Source organism: Columba livia, chromosome 2, assembly GCF_036013475.1.
Source record: "Columba livia isolate bColLiv1 breed racing homer chromosome 2, bColLiv1.pat.W.v2, whole genome shotgun sequence".
Classification (NCBI taxonomy): domain Eukaryota; kingdom Metazoa; phylum Chordata; class Aves; order Columbiformes; family Columbidae; genus Columba; species Columba livia.
The window spans coordinates 39,070,704-39,087,100 of record NC_088603.1 but is presented as its reverse complement, the minus strand read 5'-3'; the positions used below and the strand labels follow the sequence as shown (position 1 = coordinate 39,087,100).

The 16,397-nt window shown below is 38.9% G+C and overlaps 1 protein-coding gene across 14 annotated transcripts in view; it reads left to right on the top strand.

The window, feature by feature from the left end:
• SATB1 (SATB homeobox 1) overlaps positions 1 to 16,397 on the top strand; it is a 93,440-nt gene that overhangs the window by 45,798 nt on the left and 31,245 nt on the right. For all 14 annotated transcript variants that reach the window (XM_065051528.1, XM_065051523.1, XM_065051520.1 and 11 more), the window contains 3 exons: positions 268 to 379; positions 2,992 to 3,446; positions 11,788 to 12,000. In XM_065051528.1, coding sequence (XP_064907600.1) covers positions 268 to 379; positions 2,992 to 3,446; positions 11,788 to 12,000 — 780 coding nt within the window. The remainder of the gene's footprint in view (positions 1 to 267; positions 380 to 2,991; positions 3,447 to 11,787; positions 12,001 to 16,397) is intronic.

Here is a 16,397-nt window from a genome sequence, read left to right as displayed (position 1 = left end):
CATCCCGTTACCTGATGTTTCTTGATCAATAACTTTGTTCTTCCCATAGTACACCTGCTTTTTCTGCTCCTGTTTACAATATACCTTGGTTTATTTTTATGCTCAATTAATGAGTTTTTTAAAAGGCTTTGGACGATAGGATTGAAAATGCAATATGGTTCTCAAACTCTAAAAATATAATGGTTTCAACATTTGAAATAATTTGTGCTTTGACTTGTACTGCTCTGTATTACAGATTTTTTTTTTTCTTCTCCCCTTTTCATACAGAGTATGATTTCTTCCATTGTGAACAGCACTTACTATGCAAATGTCTCAGCAGCAAAATGTCAGGAATTTGGAAGGTGGTATAAACATTTCAAGAAGGCAAAAGATATGATGGGTAAGCAAAAAAAAAAATTGCTGTGATGGTGGATACATACCATTATGTGTCACGTTGAGGTCTGTCATAGTCATATAAGAAGCCAGGTCCCTTCACGATAAGTTTAGGATGCTTTTGATGAGTAGATGTAGAAAGTACATATATAGTGAAAGAATTCATTTAAATAAATATTTGCTGTTGAAACAGCCAAACTGACTTGGGTTTCCAGAGATGTAAAGCTGTCATTCTGTAAATCTGATCTTCTACCATCCAGAATAATTGTTTAAAAAACCTGTTTCTGGAACTGTGATGGACTGATTTTTTTCATGTGTGTGTTTTTTTCTCACTCTGGCTAATGTATATTTAAAGAAACAGGCTTCTATAACTATCATTGCCTTCCAACAAGAATGCTGTGATTTTATAAATTCACATCTTTCTCTAACTTTGGGACAGTGATTTCAATTCATTTTAACAAATAGTTATTATGACAATTGTTTTCTTGTTGTAGGAAATATGAATAAATTAACAGAGAAAAAAATCCATCAGTGGGACATAATTGTTCAGTAATACCTTCATCTTTCTGTTATGTCCCTTTTTAAAACTATTTCTTAAACCTGTTAACATAATTTTGAACACTTTATGTCAGAAAATTTCTATGTAGGTTTCAACAGAATGAAGAAATGGGGCCTCAATTTGGACTGAATTTTGAGCTTGACTTAGCTTTCTGTATTTGAAGCAAATAATTCATCTACCAAAACAGGTTCTTTGCCTTTTATAGCTTAAGGCTGTAATGAAGACAATGCATCACTTTTGTGATAATTGCTTGAATTACTGTTCCAAGTGAATGCCCCACTTGGGTTAATCTCTACTTTCCGCTAGTGAAATAAGGCGACTTCTTTCCTTTATCTGTGTCGTACCTTCTGTACAACACCAAACCCTTCTTCTGAGACCACCAAAGTCGGTGGTGAGGTTTCACTTGGTTTCAGATGGTCCCTGTGCAGAGCACCTGCCTGGGGGGTGACCTTTCCGCAGCATCCTCTCCCACCTCCGTTGCTTCAGCGCTCCTGCTTTGGGCTAGCCCTGCAAAATTTGACTTATGTGACCTGCAAAGACAGGTTCACCATCCATTTTTCAGGGACAATGAAGCCAGTGCATAGGAAATATGCGTGTGCTTGTATATTCCTGTGTAACCTAATGCTGGAAGAAGAGGCAGCATTGTCCCCAAAGCCACATGGATGAGGAGCACTGGGTGCTCTGCTGGGGGACTGATCCACACTATGGGTTCCAGAACAGTGCAGTTTTTTGTTTTGTTTTGTTTTCTAATTTTCTGCCCATGATAGGATAGAGGAGAAAGGCAGTGCTGCAGGTGGGGATCCAGGTGCTGATTTCTGTTTCCAGCTCTCATCCGTGTGGAAGAAAGGGTGGTCTTGCACTGAATGACTGTTAGTGAAGATCATAATTACTATGAAAAGCTCATATGCTGCCTTTTTTAAAAAAAAAATATGTTTTACTAGTATAAGAAAAGAATTGCTGCACCACCTATGAAGATACTAGAGTTTTGGTTTCCAGATAAAGCATATTTTCTTAAAGCTATTTCCAGACCAGCATTGCTGAAGCTCTAGAACTGAGATTGATTAAAATGAAAGAGTGATATACATTGATAAAAAGGACACTCCTTTACTTCAGCCTAGGGTTATTTTATATTGTCTCATCATGCACAAGAGGGGAGCTGGGAGCACTCTTGTAGTTTAAAAAACTGTGTTGTTAATTAAAAAGGAGGGTGTGTCAAGGCAGATGAGTTAACATAAGAAAAAAATCAACCATGTTGCAAGTCACTGAAAAAAAACATGCATACATGGTTGCAAGATAAAGCAGCCCATCTGTGTAATTTACATAAATTATACTAGTTCCTAGCAGTCCTGTACAATTGATGCAGCATCTAGAAATTAGCAGAGCATGGGGAGGTCCACACCCCACCCTACTAGTTACAGATTTCCAGTGGCTGAGAACTGCAGATGTTGTAGTGGGGACACCAGGAGAGGAACAAACCAGTCACTGGGCGATTCTCTCTGTTTGGGGCACGCTTTCCTGTAATAGCCCTCCTTACTGTTTGCGCAGATGCATTTACTCTTTCACTTGCGTCTTCTGCAGTGCATGGAGTGGTTTCCCTTCTCTGGCTTTTGTCCCCTCTCATGTTGCTAACTGCCTTGTCAGAAGCCCCCTGCATCCATCACTACAGGGATGCGTTCTGCAGCCTCACGCTCATGGTTCAGTTGCATTGTGCTTTTGCAAAATTCTCAGGAAGTTCGTCGTATGTGATTTCCAGCACATAGTTTTGCCTCTGATGTTCTACTGGTTCCTCTAATGGCCCAGTGACGATCATGGGCAATTTGCTGGATTTTTTTTTTTTTTTGAAAAGTATTCACTACACCATTATTCATAGGTAAATTTTGAAGGCAAATAGCTGCAATAGGGATGTTATGGGCCTGCTGATCTAGGGTGGAGAGTACAGTAAGCTTGAACCTGAACACGGCATTTCATATTTATTTTTATTAACTCGTCTTACAGGGAGCACAAAGTTTGTGATTTTCAGTCTTAATGTTGGCTTTTTCAATGTTTCTTTTCCACCATAGTTGAGATGGATAGCCTTTCTGAACTGTCCCAGCAAGGTGCCAACCATGTCAACTTCGGTCAGCAGCCGGTCCCAGGGAACACAGCCGAACAGCCTCCATCCCCTGTTCAGCTTTCTCATGGTAGTCAACCATCAGTTCGGACCCCGCTTCCAAACCTGCACCCTGGACTTGTATCTACTCCCATTAGCCCTCAGCTGGTAAATCAGCAGCTGGTAATGGCCCAGTTGCTGAACCAGCAGTATGCAGTGAACAGACTTCTAGCCCAGCAGTCCTTAAACCAACAGTACTTGAACCACCCTCCTCCTGTCAGTAGATCCATGAACAAGCCGTTGGAGCAGCAGGTCTCTACAAACACAGAGGTGTCTTCCGAAATCTACCAGTGGGTCCGTGATGAACTGAAACGAGCAGGAATCTCACAGGCAGTATTTGCACGTGTGGCTTTTAACCGAACTCAGGTCAGTCCTCTTTTTCTTTTTTTTTTTAAACTTAAGAGTCTCTTCTTTTTCTCTCTCTTTAGTAAATATCACCTTTTAAGTCTGTCTTCTCATTTCTGCCTGTAACTTAGCTCCTATGAAGGAACCATGCTTCCTTGCAGGACCAGAGTCCATGTTGATACAGTACAGAAACCTTCAGTGATTGGTTTGTGGCAATACCCACTGTTCTTTCAGACACTTTGATTCCTCTCCAGTTGTGATCGTTTCTGAATATCTTAATCTTCCCTGGGAAAGACATGAGCAGCTCTACACAGAACCATTCACAAGGTCACTCAACAGGTTGCCTTTTGCATTGTGAAGGTATAACCTGTACTGACCACATGCATGTACTGAACAACCTGTTTTATTTCACAGTTATACTTGAGAATTATTTTTTTTTATTCATGTTTGCATTTATTTGTAATATTTTCTAGTGAAGGCCTTAATAACATCTTTTCAGGCTTCCAAAAAGATTTAAAAATAAAAGCTTTATTTTTAGGCCATCTACTATTTTCATGTATTTTTGTAGCTTGTGGCAAAAACATTAGTTGCTGAGATTGCTAATGTCCACATCAGAACATATACTTCAGCTCTTCAATGCAGAAAAAAACCTAGCCTTAGCAAAGCTGATAAGTAACACTAAAATGTGTTATTTTTTACACCTGTTTTCAAAGCTAACCCTGTTATAATTTATTCTGCTCTATGAATTTAACTTAATGCCATGTTGCATGGAATTTAATCAAGCAGAAATTATGGAGGAAATGTCAGTATATCCAATGCAAATAATAAGATCTCAAAATTTTAGAAGTCTGTTTTAACAGAAAATAAACCAAGAATTTTTTTAAAATGAAATATTTTTTAAAACATAAAGGTAAATTTGCTTTGGATTCCACATTTTTAAACTTAAGTAACAAATAATTGTCCATTGTAGAATACAGTTAAAAAAAAAATCATTATGTGGGCTTCTCTCGAAATGCTGATGTTTCTCCCTGCATAGTTTAAAGAATAAAAATTCCAGTTCAAATGCACTGTTACCAGGTTTGAATCAGCATATCATTTGTAATTGTTCTGTATTGTTATCACCTTTAAAATTTTACATCCCCCTTTAACTAAAAGAAAGTAGAGCTCTGTGTGTGTCGTTCCTCTTAACAGGAAAGGGGGTTTTCAAGATCTGGGTCTCTCATACCAGATTTCATGGGATACTTGAACTCATGCAAGGATTACTTTCCTAAGTTAGATTCAGGCAGTGTCAGTTGTTATATTTACAAATAAGTGACATAGAGTTTCATTTAATACAATGCTTAATATTTTAACTATTGATGCTATCAGGTATTGAAAAAAACATAATAGTAGCTTAAAGTCACCATGGTTTGCAGCTGCCATCTTACCTGGGAAAAAGGCCAAGTAAATAGTTTATTAGATACTTCTGAGAAAGACTTGCCTGAAAGCAGTTTGTTTTCTCACAGCTTCCTCCCTGCTCCAAAGTTGTTTGTTCATGTTTTTGTCAACTAGTTTTGCATGCGGCTTTTGGTCTCTACCATTTGTGCATGAACAGTATTTGTTGCCTCAAATACAAGGATGGTAGGTTCTGACTGAACATTGAATTTATATGACAAAATGTAGAGGATGCTCTTAGATGTGATGAATGCAACTGTAAAACCAGATTTCTAGTGTAAATACTGATTCCTGATTACTTTATATTTTTCTCACTGCAAATGTTATTAAATATTTGTTTGAAGTTAAATTCTTCCACAGATGTTGTGGTTAACCAGCTTGGTAAAATATGTTCAAAGTGACCCAAAACTGGGAGGAAACCCCAAAATGAACGTTGAAAACAACTACCGTTGAAAATATATGAAATATATGTAATATTTTTTGGCAATTTTCAACCAAATCTACTCGAAAGAACACAGAGTAGTATCCCTGTATCCTAAAATTATGTTAGCTAGTCATATTAGTATTTGCAGTTAGCTACCTAAGACTCTGCGGTACTTGTTATGTATTGTGGCAAACATAGGGAACAGAAAGGAAAAATACTGGGAGCCTAGGCAATATTAGCTTCAGTGTTGCCAAGAAATAGCTCCGCATATTTTTAATATGAAAAGGAGCCTCACTGAAATCCAGAGAAGTTTGTTGTAAGCACATTCACCTTAGCAAAACTGAAAATTGCTAATTGTACCCACAGTAACAGCTGATGTCCAAGTATAAATACAGATAGAGATACCAGTGATTCTTATAAGAAAGCCTTTGAATTTATTTTACTACTTGTACTTCAAAATTTATCTCAGGTTATTCAAGGATACATCACATTTAACAAAAATTAGGGCAGCACTTTAATAACTGATGATATTTTGATGTTATTTTCTAATATTAATATAATATCTTTTGTCTTTTTTTTTTTTTTTTTGGCTAGAGCAAGTGGAAATGCCTGTTTAAATTCATCTGCTGTTTTCTGAGATAAGAAGCTAACTCAGGCTTACCACTGACATTTTTTAAACTGTCATAAGCATATTTGAGCTGTGTCCAGGGACCATATCATGCCATCAGTTTCTGAAGGCAAAAGAGCTCACTGAAATTGGTTAGGAGTTCTGTGTTAAAAAAAAAAAAAAAACAAACAAACCCTGATGTCAAGATACCATCTCAGATGGGGGGAGAGATTTGCTTTCAGCATAAAAGTGAAGGAAGGAAGTGAACTATAAACTAAGAGTAATTTAGCTTCATATTTCGGCAATAAAAATGCACTTTGGTGGAATTGCTGAAGATGTTGGCATGTCTTGTTTTACAGACTTGTGCTCCACAGTATGAATGCAGAATTTAGTGGCATTTTTGGGTGCGATTGGGTGATTCTGAGTTTAGTGTGGTAATTCAACACTTGACCCTAATTTTTGAGACATTTTGATTTTTAGGTAAAACTGTTGACTAGAAATACTTCTACTTTTCTCAGCTCAAAGGAAAAATTTGGCAAAATTCTGAAAACTAAAGTGTCTTTTCTTTTAATTCTCATCTATTTATAAGGTAGAAAAAACCCTCAGCCACACCTAAGAAAACTGAAAGAGGATTCTTAATATTTTCTTGGATAACTTCCCCCCTACCCGTAACTTCAAAATGGTAGTTTCAAAAATGTGTAGTTCTCAGGAATATGCCTTGCAAAGTTTCATCAAAGAAGAGTCCAAAAACTTATAACTTGAATTAAAATTAGTATCTATGTGTGCACAATGGAACAATTGTTGTAGGCAGCAGAAGTGGTTCTGGAGGGTAGAGCACATCTCCCCATGAGAAACTGCACAATGGTCCTTCTAAGGAAGCCTTCAGATCTCAGTAGGGTCTGAAGTTGCATTTGTCCTTCAGCAGTGGCAATTCCAGCTCACTGGCTGTGAAGAAACAGATGGAATGCTGTTAGTGCCTCTTCGTGGAAAGGTTTGTTGGGTCAGGCCTTGTGCTACCAAACCTGAGTTTCGCCTCAAGCGTGGCTACCAAATGTGTCTACTGATCTCTCTGTTTGCTAGGGTAATTTTGGTAAATTGAGCTGCTTTTGTTCCAGTCGCCATTTGACCAAATTAATAAACATAGTATTTTTTCCAGCCGACGACAGTGCACCGTGCAGACACCTCTGCTCTCTTAAAAGGGCAAGTTAATTTTTTTTCCTGCACTTTGCTGGCTGGAAAATGGCATTTATGATCAGCTCTCTGGCCCTGGTGGCAGGAAGCAGCTGTGGGGTGATAGCACTGATGGAGAAGCCCCCTCAAAGCATGGTGCCCTACACCAGCCTCTGCCCCAGCCTTCTGTCAGCAGAGCGGCTCATCTGCCTCTGCAAATTTGCACTTAAACTGTGAGTATCTCTGCTCCGTTTTGTTCTTTTTGCCGTTTGTTCTGCTGAACCACCTTCGGAGCCGTAAACAAATAAACTCCTCCACTGTTTCTGTCATGTGTTTGTAAATGTAAACATGAGTCAGGGAACGGAAAGCTTGGGTTCCCACAATCAAGTCTGACATTTGACTTGAAGGTGTAGCTGAACCTGGTGCATGGCAGGGTGATGTGCACGTACTGCGCGAGCGAGGAATTGCGTTAGTCATGGTTGTGGTTGGAACTGTGGCTCCTTGGGGCTGCCGGTCTCTGTTTGTGTTCACTTTCAACCCCAACATTGACTGCGTGAACTCAGGTGCTCCTGCACGGAGGTGACCTCTCGGCTCCACCTTCGCGGAAGGAGTGGGAATGCTTTTTGCTGCTTTTTCCATGTCTGACCATTGTAATTTTTCTTCTTCCCAACAGTGGTGGTCTTTCACTTCAAGGTTTGGGAGTACTTCTCAGTGTTTCTGCCAGATACCTTTTCTCTCCCCTGCTTTCTACTTCACCTCCATGCTTGTTTAAAATATTAGCTGCCAGGATACATTGCCTTTCATTCATGTGTAACGCCTTTTCTCATACATGAAAACTTCTGTGTATTTAGGACTGTGCTCATGCTAATTCTGGGCAATTGCTGTTTCGAGAGAGAACGCTTAGATGCAGTAAACGGCTCCATGTAATTTTTTTAAAAAAATCTAAGTTTACACAAACCACCTTCTCAGCCACTTTTTTTTTTTCCTTCCACTTTGTCTTTGGCGCACTTTATTTTCCAGTAAAATGAAAAATGAAGATGGATTATTCAAAATTGATAACAGTAATGGACCATCATGTAATGTTTTATTGAATTTGAGTTCTGTAAATTATGTGGTAGAGAGAAATTTGCCTGCTTAAGTATAACAGAAATTGCCACTGTATTCATATAATTCTTCGTAGTGTAATTTAAGAAAAAGCACACTATCCATATCACTATTGAATAAAAGGTAAAAAGGTGCTATTACACTATCATGACAGCTCTCCTCTTGCTACTAAGCGACATAGATAAATGTGTCTGCTTATAACTTGCCTGGCAGGGATCCAGGCTTGTGTGTGGGGCTTGCAAATAATCTTCTGCCTGGACATGGGATGGGAACACCCTGCAATGGAGAGGAATAGCGTTCGGGGATGTTCTGTATGTTTTGGAGAGGTTTGGGCAAATTGCATTTTTCTTCTGGGAGCTTTGAAGTTCTATCAAGCTGATAAAATCTATTTCAATCAGTGATTACGTTCAAAGAGGAGACAAACTGGGGGCCAGACAGGCAGTGTTTTTGTTCATATTGGCAGACACTTTCATTTATCTCCATTTTTAAAGAATTCATAATTGGTTTTTGAAAGCCTTGATAATATTTATTGAACATTTTTGTGCAATTAGGAATAAATTATACTTGTGATGACATGTAAACTTTTTTTTCAGTAGGACCTGGTAACATTTTAAGAAAATACATTTTCAGTGCAAAAAGAATACAAGGGAGAAACACTGAGGAGAACTCTGATCCTAACAGTGTTTGTTATAAAATCTCAATGCAAAAGAGCATTTAGCTTTTATGCAACCTGAGGTACAATATCAGGACATCACACCAACACTTGTGTCTTGGCAAACCAGTTCAAGCCTGGTAAAACAATCAATAAATCTCTGCACGTCAGCTTGGGGCAGGATGTGAGAGCTCATATTTTCTTTCTAGGATTTTCCCATTTTACATCTTGTCAAACAATCTTTAGCTGAAGTTTTGTGCTCAGAAAATTGAAACAGTAGCAATGAAGTAATATTTGAAACAGGCAAACTGTATTGTAAAGCTTTGCCTGCACCTGGTACTACACCTTATTTTTTAATGTTATTTCCTCACATATTTTGACCTCTAGGCTCAAAGCTCCTAGAAGCAAACACTTCCTGCTTGTCTTCTCCTCACTCTCTCAACTCCCCTCCTCTGCTCTGCTCCCAGCTCATGCAAAGAGTCATGGCAGTGATGGGGGAAGGAGAGGGGAATTAGTACTTAATGGCATTTCTAATCACCAAGAGGTGTCCTGCAGCAATGGTTGTACTGACAAATGCAGGAAAAATACAAAAAACAATTTTCTTTGTTTACTAATTTCACTGACGGGGAAAGTTATACAAGAAAAACAGCCTTTTCTGCTTTTTTTAGCTGCTCACTATGTGGCAAAGGCTTGTACAAGCAAACATTTTCTATTATGGGCTAAAGTATTTTTCAAGGACATTTCCTGTGGCTAACAGTGGGCTGTCTGTTAGTAAGGAGTCTCCTCTCCTGCCAGTGATCACTCCACTCGAGTTTAGGTTTTTTTTCTTTTTAGTCCTGGTGGGGTTGTTTTCAGCACAGTAGCAGTCAGAAATCACATGTGTTTACACCTCCGTCATACATCCTGTGCTCTGCAGACAGCTTTGCCTTGTCTCCAGTGGCACAAAATCATTTTTTGCCTCCCTTGGAGGATGGGTCATGTAACCATATCACTGACAAACAATAGTAACTGTGAGTTTGAGAACTTAGAAGTGGAAAAAAATGTTAGGCGATAATTTAATTTTCGTATTTTCTCATAAGTAAATTTATTATTAGACTTATCGTTAAGAAAAAAAAAATCAAAACTTATACTCCTCTCAAATGCCACTTTTGTCTGTAACTCATTTCTTTACCTTCTGAGTAGTTTCTACCTGGATACCAGAGAAGAGGAGGGATGAAGAATAGTGGTAAGAAAGTATCCCTCAGGATTATTATTATTTTTTAATCCTCCTCCAAATTACTTTTCCTGCTTAGTGCTGGAGAGACTTTATGTTTTCCATCCCATTCCCTCTTGTGTGTGCAAGCACAGAAAGGGACAGGAGGATCACACTGGCCCCAGTGTAGTGGTAGCATCTCCATCCCCATTGCCTCTGGATGGAGGGGCAATGGGGCATATGAACAGCTCAGAACCATCCTGGGTGGGCTCTGACCCTGGCTAAGCACAGCTGAGAGCAGCAGCTTTGCAGCAGAACCTTTGTAAGGGGCTTTTGCCTGGTAGGATCAGACCTTTGAGAGAGGTGACAACTACCATAGGTGCTGTGAGCATCAGACTTCCCTACAGAGGAGGCTTGGGCCATAGCTTTCTGTTGCAATCTCTTAGGAATGGGTATCTACAGTCAGGATTGACTCTCTTAGTTCATTTTAGCTTTTTATTACGTGCCTCCTTCCCTCCCTTACCGCAGTTAACTTAAAACAATTCTTTAGGAAAGGAAACATTGAGTTCTGTTATTCCTTTAAAATCACAACCATGTTCCCTTGTCCTGCTAGCAATAAAACCCTCCTATACCAACCCTGTCCTTGTCCCAGCACGGCGACAGTATTTATTCTAAAAAGAAGTTTACATTTGCTTTTGCAAAAGTTAATTTTCATATCACCATCTTGTTGCTTCACGACAGTGGAGTATTTTGTAGCCTGGCATATTTAAAAGGACGATTTGGCAGGGGGCAGATTTCAAGAACCTGTTGGCATTAAAGTTCTAGTTGCACTCACAGGTTCATAAATATTTTATCTTTTAATTAGGTGTCCCAGACTGCCTGCCCTGCTCTATTGCTGAGAACCAAGATGAAATGATTACATAGGAAACCTGGTGTGGTCTGTATAAGCTACTGGCAGCACCCTATGGTCTGCAGCCTGCCCATCTTCGGCTCACTGCTACAGATGCCCTGTTTGCTGTTTTCCTCTCATTCCCCAGTGCTCGCTTTTGTCTGTTGTTGCTGGACTCTGGTCAAAGGACAGCGATGGCAAGTGGACTTAGGAAATTGAACCTGCACAGCAGGTACCCAAATAAATAGCCCAGGTAATGGACTAGGTGAGGATTAGGGTTGTCCTGGTGAGGGAACAAAGGGGAGCATCCAATAGTGAGTTTCCTTGTTTGTTGTTAAACTCCAATATACAACTCCAAAACCAAAATATTGACTTATAAAATCTAGGGACCTGCATCAGTTAACCAGTACTTTAGGAACGTTGTTAGTTTATCATCTCAGATTAGTTGTGAAATATCACTGTTTAAGTTGCTAGAAATGCAGAAAGACTGGTTGGTTTTTTTTAGATGGCTATGCATTTTTTCTGGGAAGCCTGAGAACACCCCAGTGTCATGCCTCTGGACTATCTGTATTTCACTTATTCTTCACGTCTTTGATTGTTGACTGTGAAAGATTTCATGGCAAGTTAAGCTAGTAAAAGGAAGGAGACCTATTAGGCAGATTCAGTTTATGTTGTATGTAAAACAGATGCTTAATAAAATTAAGGGTACAACTGAGGCTCTCTGCTACCTAAATTGCCATTAACATATTCCTATGTGGAGTGAACAGTGCATTTGCTGCTCTCATTTTCAGCCCAGTGGAAAGAAGAAGAGGACTGATAAGCAGGGCAGGGTTTTACAGGCGCTCACCTAGGCTAACTCTCCAGCCTATTTTTTTCTTCCCTCCCTACAGGGCTTGCTCTCAGAAATCCTCAGAAAGGAAGAGGATCCCAAGACTGCCTCGCAGTCCCTGCTGGTAAACCTTCGGGCTATGCAGAACTTCTTGCAGCTGCCAGAAGCCGAACGAGATCGGATTTACCAGGACGAAAGGGAAAGGAGCCTGAATGCAGCCTCCGCGATGGGCCCTGCGCCGCTCATAAGCACACCGCCCAGCCGGCCTCCACAAGTAAACCACTCTCTTTGTCTCTGAGATTTGCTCGTAGCGTTTTCTCGCTGTCCTGCTGGGTGGTACTTTTCTTAAAAAAAAAAGAAAGCTTTCACTGTTGCATTTTTAAATGCTCGTAGAATCATTATTTGAAGTGCATATCACAAATTTAATTTAAAAAAATATAATGGATGATGGTAGCAGTTTATTACTACCTATTTTCTAGTTTTAAGACAAATTCTATCCATTATGGCCCCTACTGAGTTGGTTTTTTTCCTTGTTTCACTGAGGCACAAGCTTTGCTGGGCCTGGAAGATGCTGGCTTTTAGTGAGGTATTTTTCCATATACTTCTCAAGTGTTGTTTTTAATGTTGGATGTTCAAATAGGGATTTTGAAGGATTTGGACTGCTAAAATGAGTGGGAACGAAAGCAGAAGTATGGGTACATCATATTGACTTAAAAAATTATCTTCCAGAAAACGAACAGGTGAAATTAAAGGGATGAGGGAAAGAAGACTCCATCCCAAAATGCAGGTCACACTTCCACCAGGTCAAATTACTGACAACTGGACAACATAACAGACTTGCTATATCCATTGCTCTGAAAGATTTGGATATGCTCACTAAAGCTTTGTTTAGTATTTGTTCAAATGAAACTCTATTGATTTCTGTAAAATTTAGTGGGACTAAATTATAAAGTTTGGGACTAAAGTGGGACTAAACTATAAAGTTTGATAGAGTGGAATCCAGAAATTCAATGGTATAGTCCTTGTGTCTGTCAAGGAAACTGATGGTGTGAGGACATGAGAAATACAGATGTGAGCCATAGGAATGCACAGGATATCCACAAAGAAGAAACACGGTTGTGAATTAAACACTCAAAAAAACTGTATCATTTCTGAAATACTCTGAATTGCTGTGGCTCAAGGTTGTGCCTATGCAAGGGAAAACCAAACTGATCTTCAGATATATGGGAATCATGCTGTATACACAGTCCAGATTTGCTTTACAAAGCAAGGCTTTAGGATTGTGGGAACTTTGTGGTGGTTGAATATATAAACACAGAGCAGATTTTTGCTAACCAAGCTTAGGCTTGTGTCTATGACTATATTTCTTACCCATTCTGAATGCTATAAATCCCTTGAGATTATTTTTCTAATTTTCCTGCAGCTAATGGATACTGAGGACCACACTAAAGTAATGAATAACAAAATTGTAGGAAAAGGGAGGACACAAGATCGCTTTAACCAGCTGCAGTGCTTTTCGCAAGAAGAGAAAAAAAGATTAGCAGAAAGAACAGACTGTGCTAATAGTCTAGTTTTGTTATCATTAACTGAGTTTAGTCTGTGAAATCCACTATAGATACTCTTCAAGATAAAAGATGAGAATCTATTCACATAGTAATGCTTTAGTGGAAAATAACTAAATATAGATAACGGTGTTTAAAATAACATTTGAGTTTGTTTTAATATCTCTACCTGCTCCCACAGCCCAAGTAATTCAGAGCAAATGCTAACCCTCCTTCTTAACTTATCTCTTTCTGCCAAGGTAATGTCTCACTCTGTCTCAAGTGGTCTTGGGCAATTTCACAGCTAAAGAACAGAGTTAATTACAGGACCTTCCAGAAGGATGTCAAGTCAGAGGTAGTCCTTGTATTGGTTTTAATTCACACTTTAAACTGTATAAATCCCTTGCAGCCAGAAAGAAAGTGAGACTTAGGGGTTTTCTTAACTGACAAAACATACTGTAAGTCCAAATTTAGGGGCTGGAGGGGGGGATCTATCTGTCTCTGCTGTGCTCTCCTTCATAATTACATTTCTTTTTTTTAGCGAGAGTCAGGAGTATAGTTAACCTAATTGCGACAGTTCGAAGTGGAAACAGCAAAAGGTTTTGTTATGATACTTTTCAAAAGGAAAAGAGATCAACAAGGAAACCTTACAGATTAATACTTGAGATCTACAGGACAAAATAGTTATTTTTCTACTTGTATTGTTCTCTGTCATTAAGCAAAACATATGCACTTTACTTAGTGGGTGGACCAAGGATGTAGAAACGTCTGAGTTGGGATTCTGTGTGACCTTTTTACACGTTGCCAGAGTAAACCACCTGTAAACATGTGTAGCATGTGCCACCTGCTACTAAATATTCAGAGCCCCAGGTTTGAAAATTGAAATATCTGTGTTGTTAATGTAAGTATAACACTTAATGGTAGAAATAATAATGAAATTATTCTAGTTGTTGCATTGGCAAGTATAACTTTACAAATTGTAGCAAAAATAAATTATAGTCAGGATACTGCAAAATTATTAATGCAGACTGCTACTTTGATACCCCCCTAAATGTCCACAGTTTATTGAATATTTGATACTAAGGAAATAAAAGTACTAGTGTCCTTACTACTAAGTTTATTATAAGCAATTATGCAAAGTTCATTATACAGGAATCCAGCACAATATTTTTCTATAGTTTAGCTGTGAGCTTCTTGGATAACTACTGAAAGACAAAACAGACCATTTATCCTGACAACAGAATTTACGCAAGAGCCAACATATTTAATATTAAATCTTAAGACTAGTGTAACGTTTGAAACAATTAAACTATGAAACCATGAAAAATGGGAGCTAATATGCCACACATGAAGGTTTATTTTGCAATTGCAAGTTATCAGTTTCAAGAGGATGTGAAAATAAACATCCTGAAAAGGATCTATTTTGCATTTTTGTGTTGCCAACTGGTGGCCAGACAGTAGAGCAAACTTAACCATTTAGCAGCTGAGCTTGTTCTGTGTGAATTTTGCATGCTGTTACGTACAAAAACAGAAAGCATGACCTTGGAGGTCTGATAGGATAGTAGGAACTCACCAAGCATATACCCTGGTGCCTGAGTTAGAAGGAACTGTGGTGAATTTATCTCATTTTTACAGCATTCTTACTAGTTGCTACTTGAGCTAATATATCTGGATTATTTCCAATTCTTTTTTGAAATCCTTTAAGAAACTCTTTGTCCCCCTTATTTCTCCCTTTCTCTCTGACTTAAACAAACCAGCATTTTTTTTAATTATTACTATTATTTTTTTAATTGAAATAATTAGCTTCTAATGCATGAATTTTTGGGATATTTGTATAACCCTCTAAGCTGGTCAAGTTGTAAGTCTGCTACTATCCTCACACTGGTGAACTGAGCACAAGGAGGTGGCATACACAAGAATTTTTCCCTTGGACATTGTTCATCTTGCCACATAAGGCAGTAGCCTGTCTGTCAGGCTCTTTCTTGGGGCAGTGGAATTCATAAATATTAACATCTCCATCAGGTAGGTACTGCATGGAGACATGGTTTAATTTCTCTTATTGTTTTGGTTTGTTTTTTTCCCTCTTCAAAACCTTTCTGGGTATTCCTAAAGTCAAGTTCAGAGAAGAAGTCTATTACATGTTGTGCAGGAATAAGAGCATGCCGAGTGTGGAGCTATGTTCAGGTTGGATGGAGCTCCCCGTGGAGGTGCTAGAGTTGTCCTCTCCCTCTGATCAGCGTAGCTTGGGATGTGGGGGAGAGAGGACTACTTAGCAGAGACTGGCAGGAGGATGGAGACAGGTGACTTTTATTTTCCAAGATATTCTGGTTAAAGCTCATTAGTCATCCTGCAGTTATGAACACTTCCTTCTCAGGACAAGTCATTTCCATTTCAGCAGGGCAGAGGAAGAAATCCTTCTCACCACCCAAATTACCAAATTACCAAAAGAAAATTTGTTCTAACTCTTGGGGCCCGTCATTCTGTGTTAAAACAGAGTATGTGTAACATCAGGAGCAGAATATAATTTTAAGAAGGCAATATTTTAAGAAGTATCCACAAATCTTGTGTGAGTCATGTTTCTGGGTACTCAATTGACAAAACCCTTCATTTTCATAAATGTAATCCTGGCCTCCCTCTGACTACAGATAAATTACAGTTCCTTCCTGCTAAAGCAATTTCAGCTTGGGTCCTAGAGATAGGTTGTCACTCTTGAAAGACTGGTCTTGGGGAGAATGCTGCCTTGCTGGGGGTTGAGGACCACTGAACCTGTATTGCAAGGAACTATGGATAACACCAGCTCTTGTAAAATTTGATAGTGGAGGCCTGGAGTTCAAACACACACACACACACATGCCATACATCACCACCAGCAAAATTTTAATTTTTGTGTCTGCAAAATTTGAGATTTAGGTTGATAGTCTTTGTGCCAAGTTACAATTTAATTAAAGTAAAAGTGAACAAAATAATACATGCAACCCTCTCGCCGCCCCCCCCTCGCAAGAACCACCATGGAGGAGAGTTAATGGAAACCCTGACACTTAACTATAACTGCACTTCCAGGCGCCACTGTAATAATGGAGTAGTAAACCTTGTCCTGATAAAAGCTGTTCTGAAAGCAACAGCATTTATT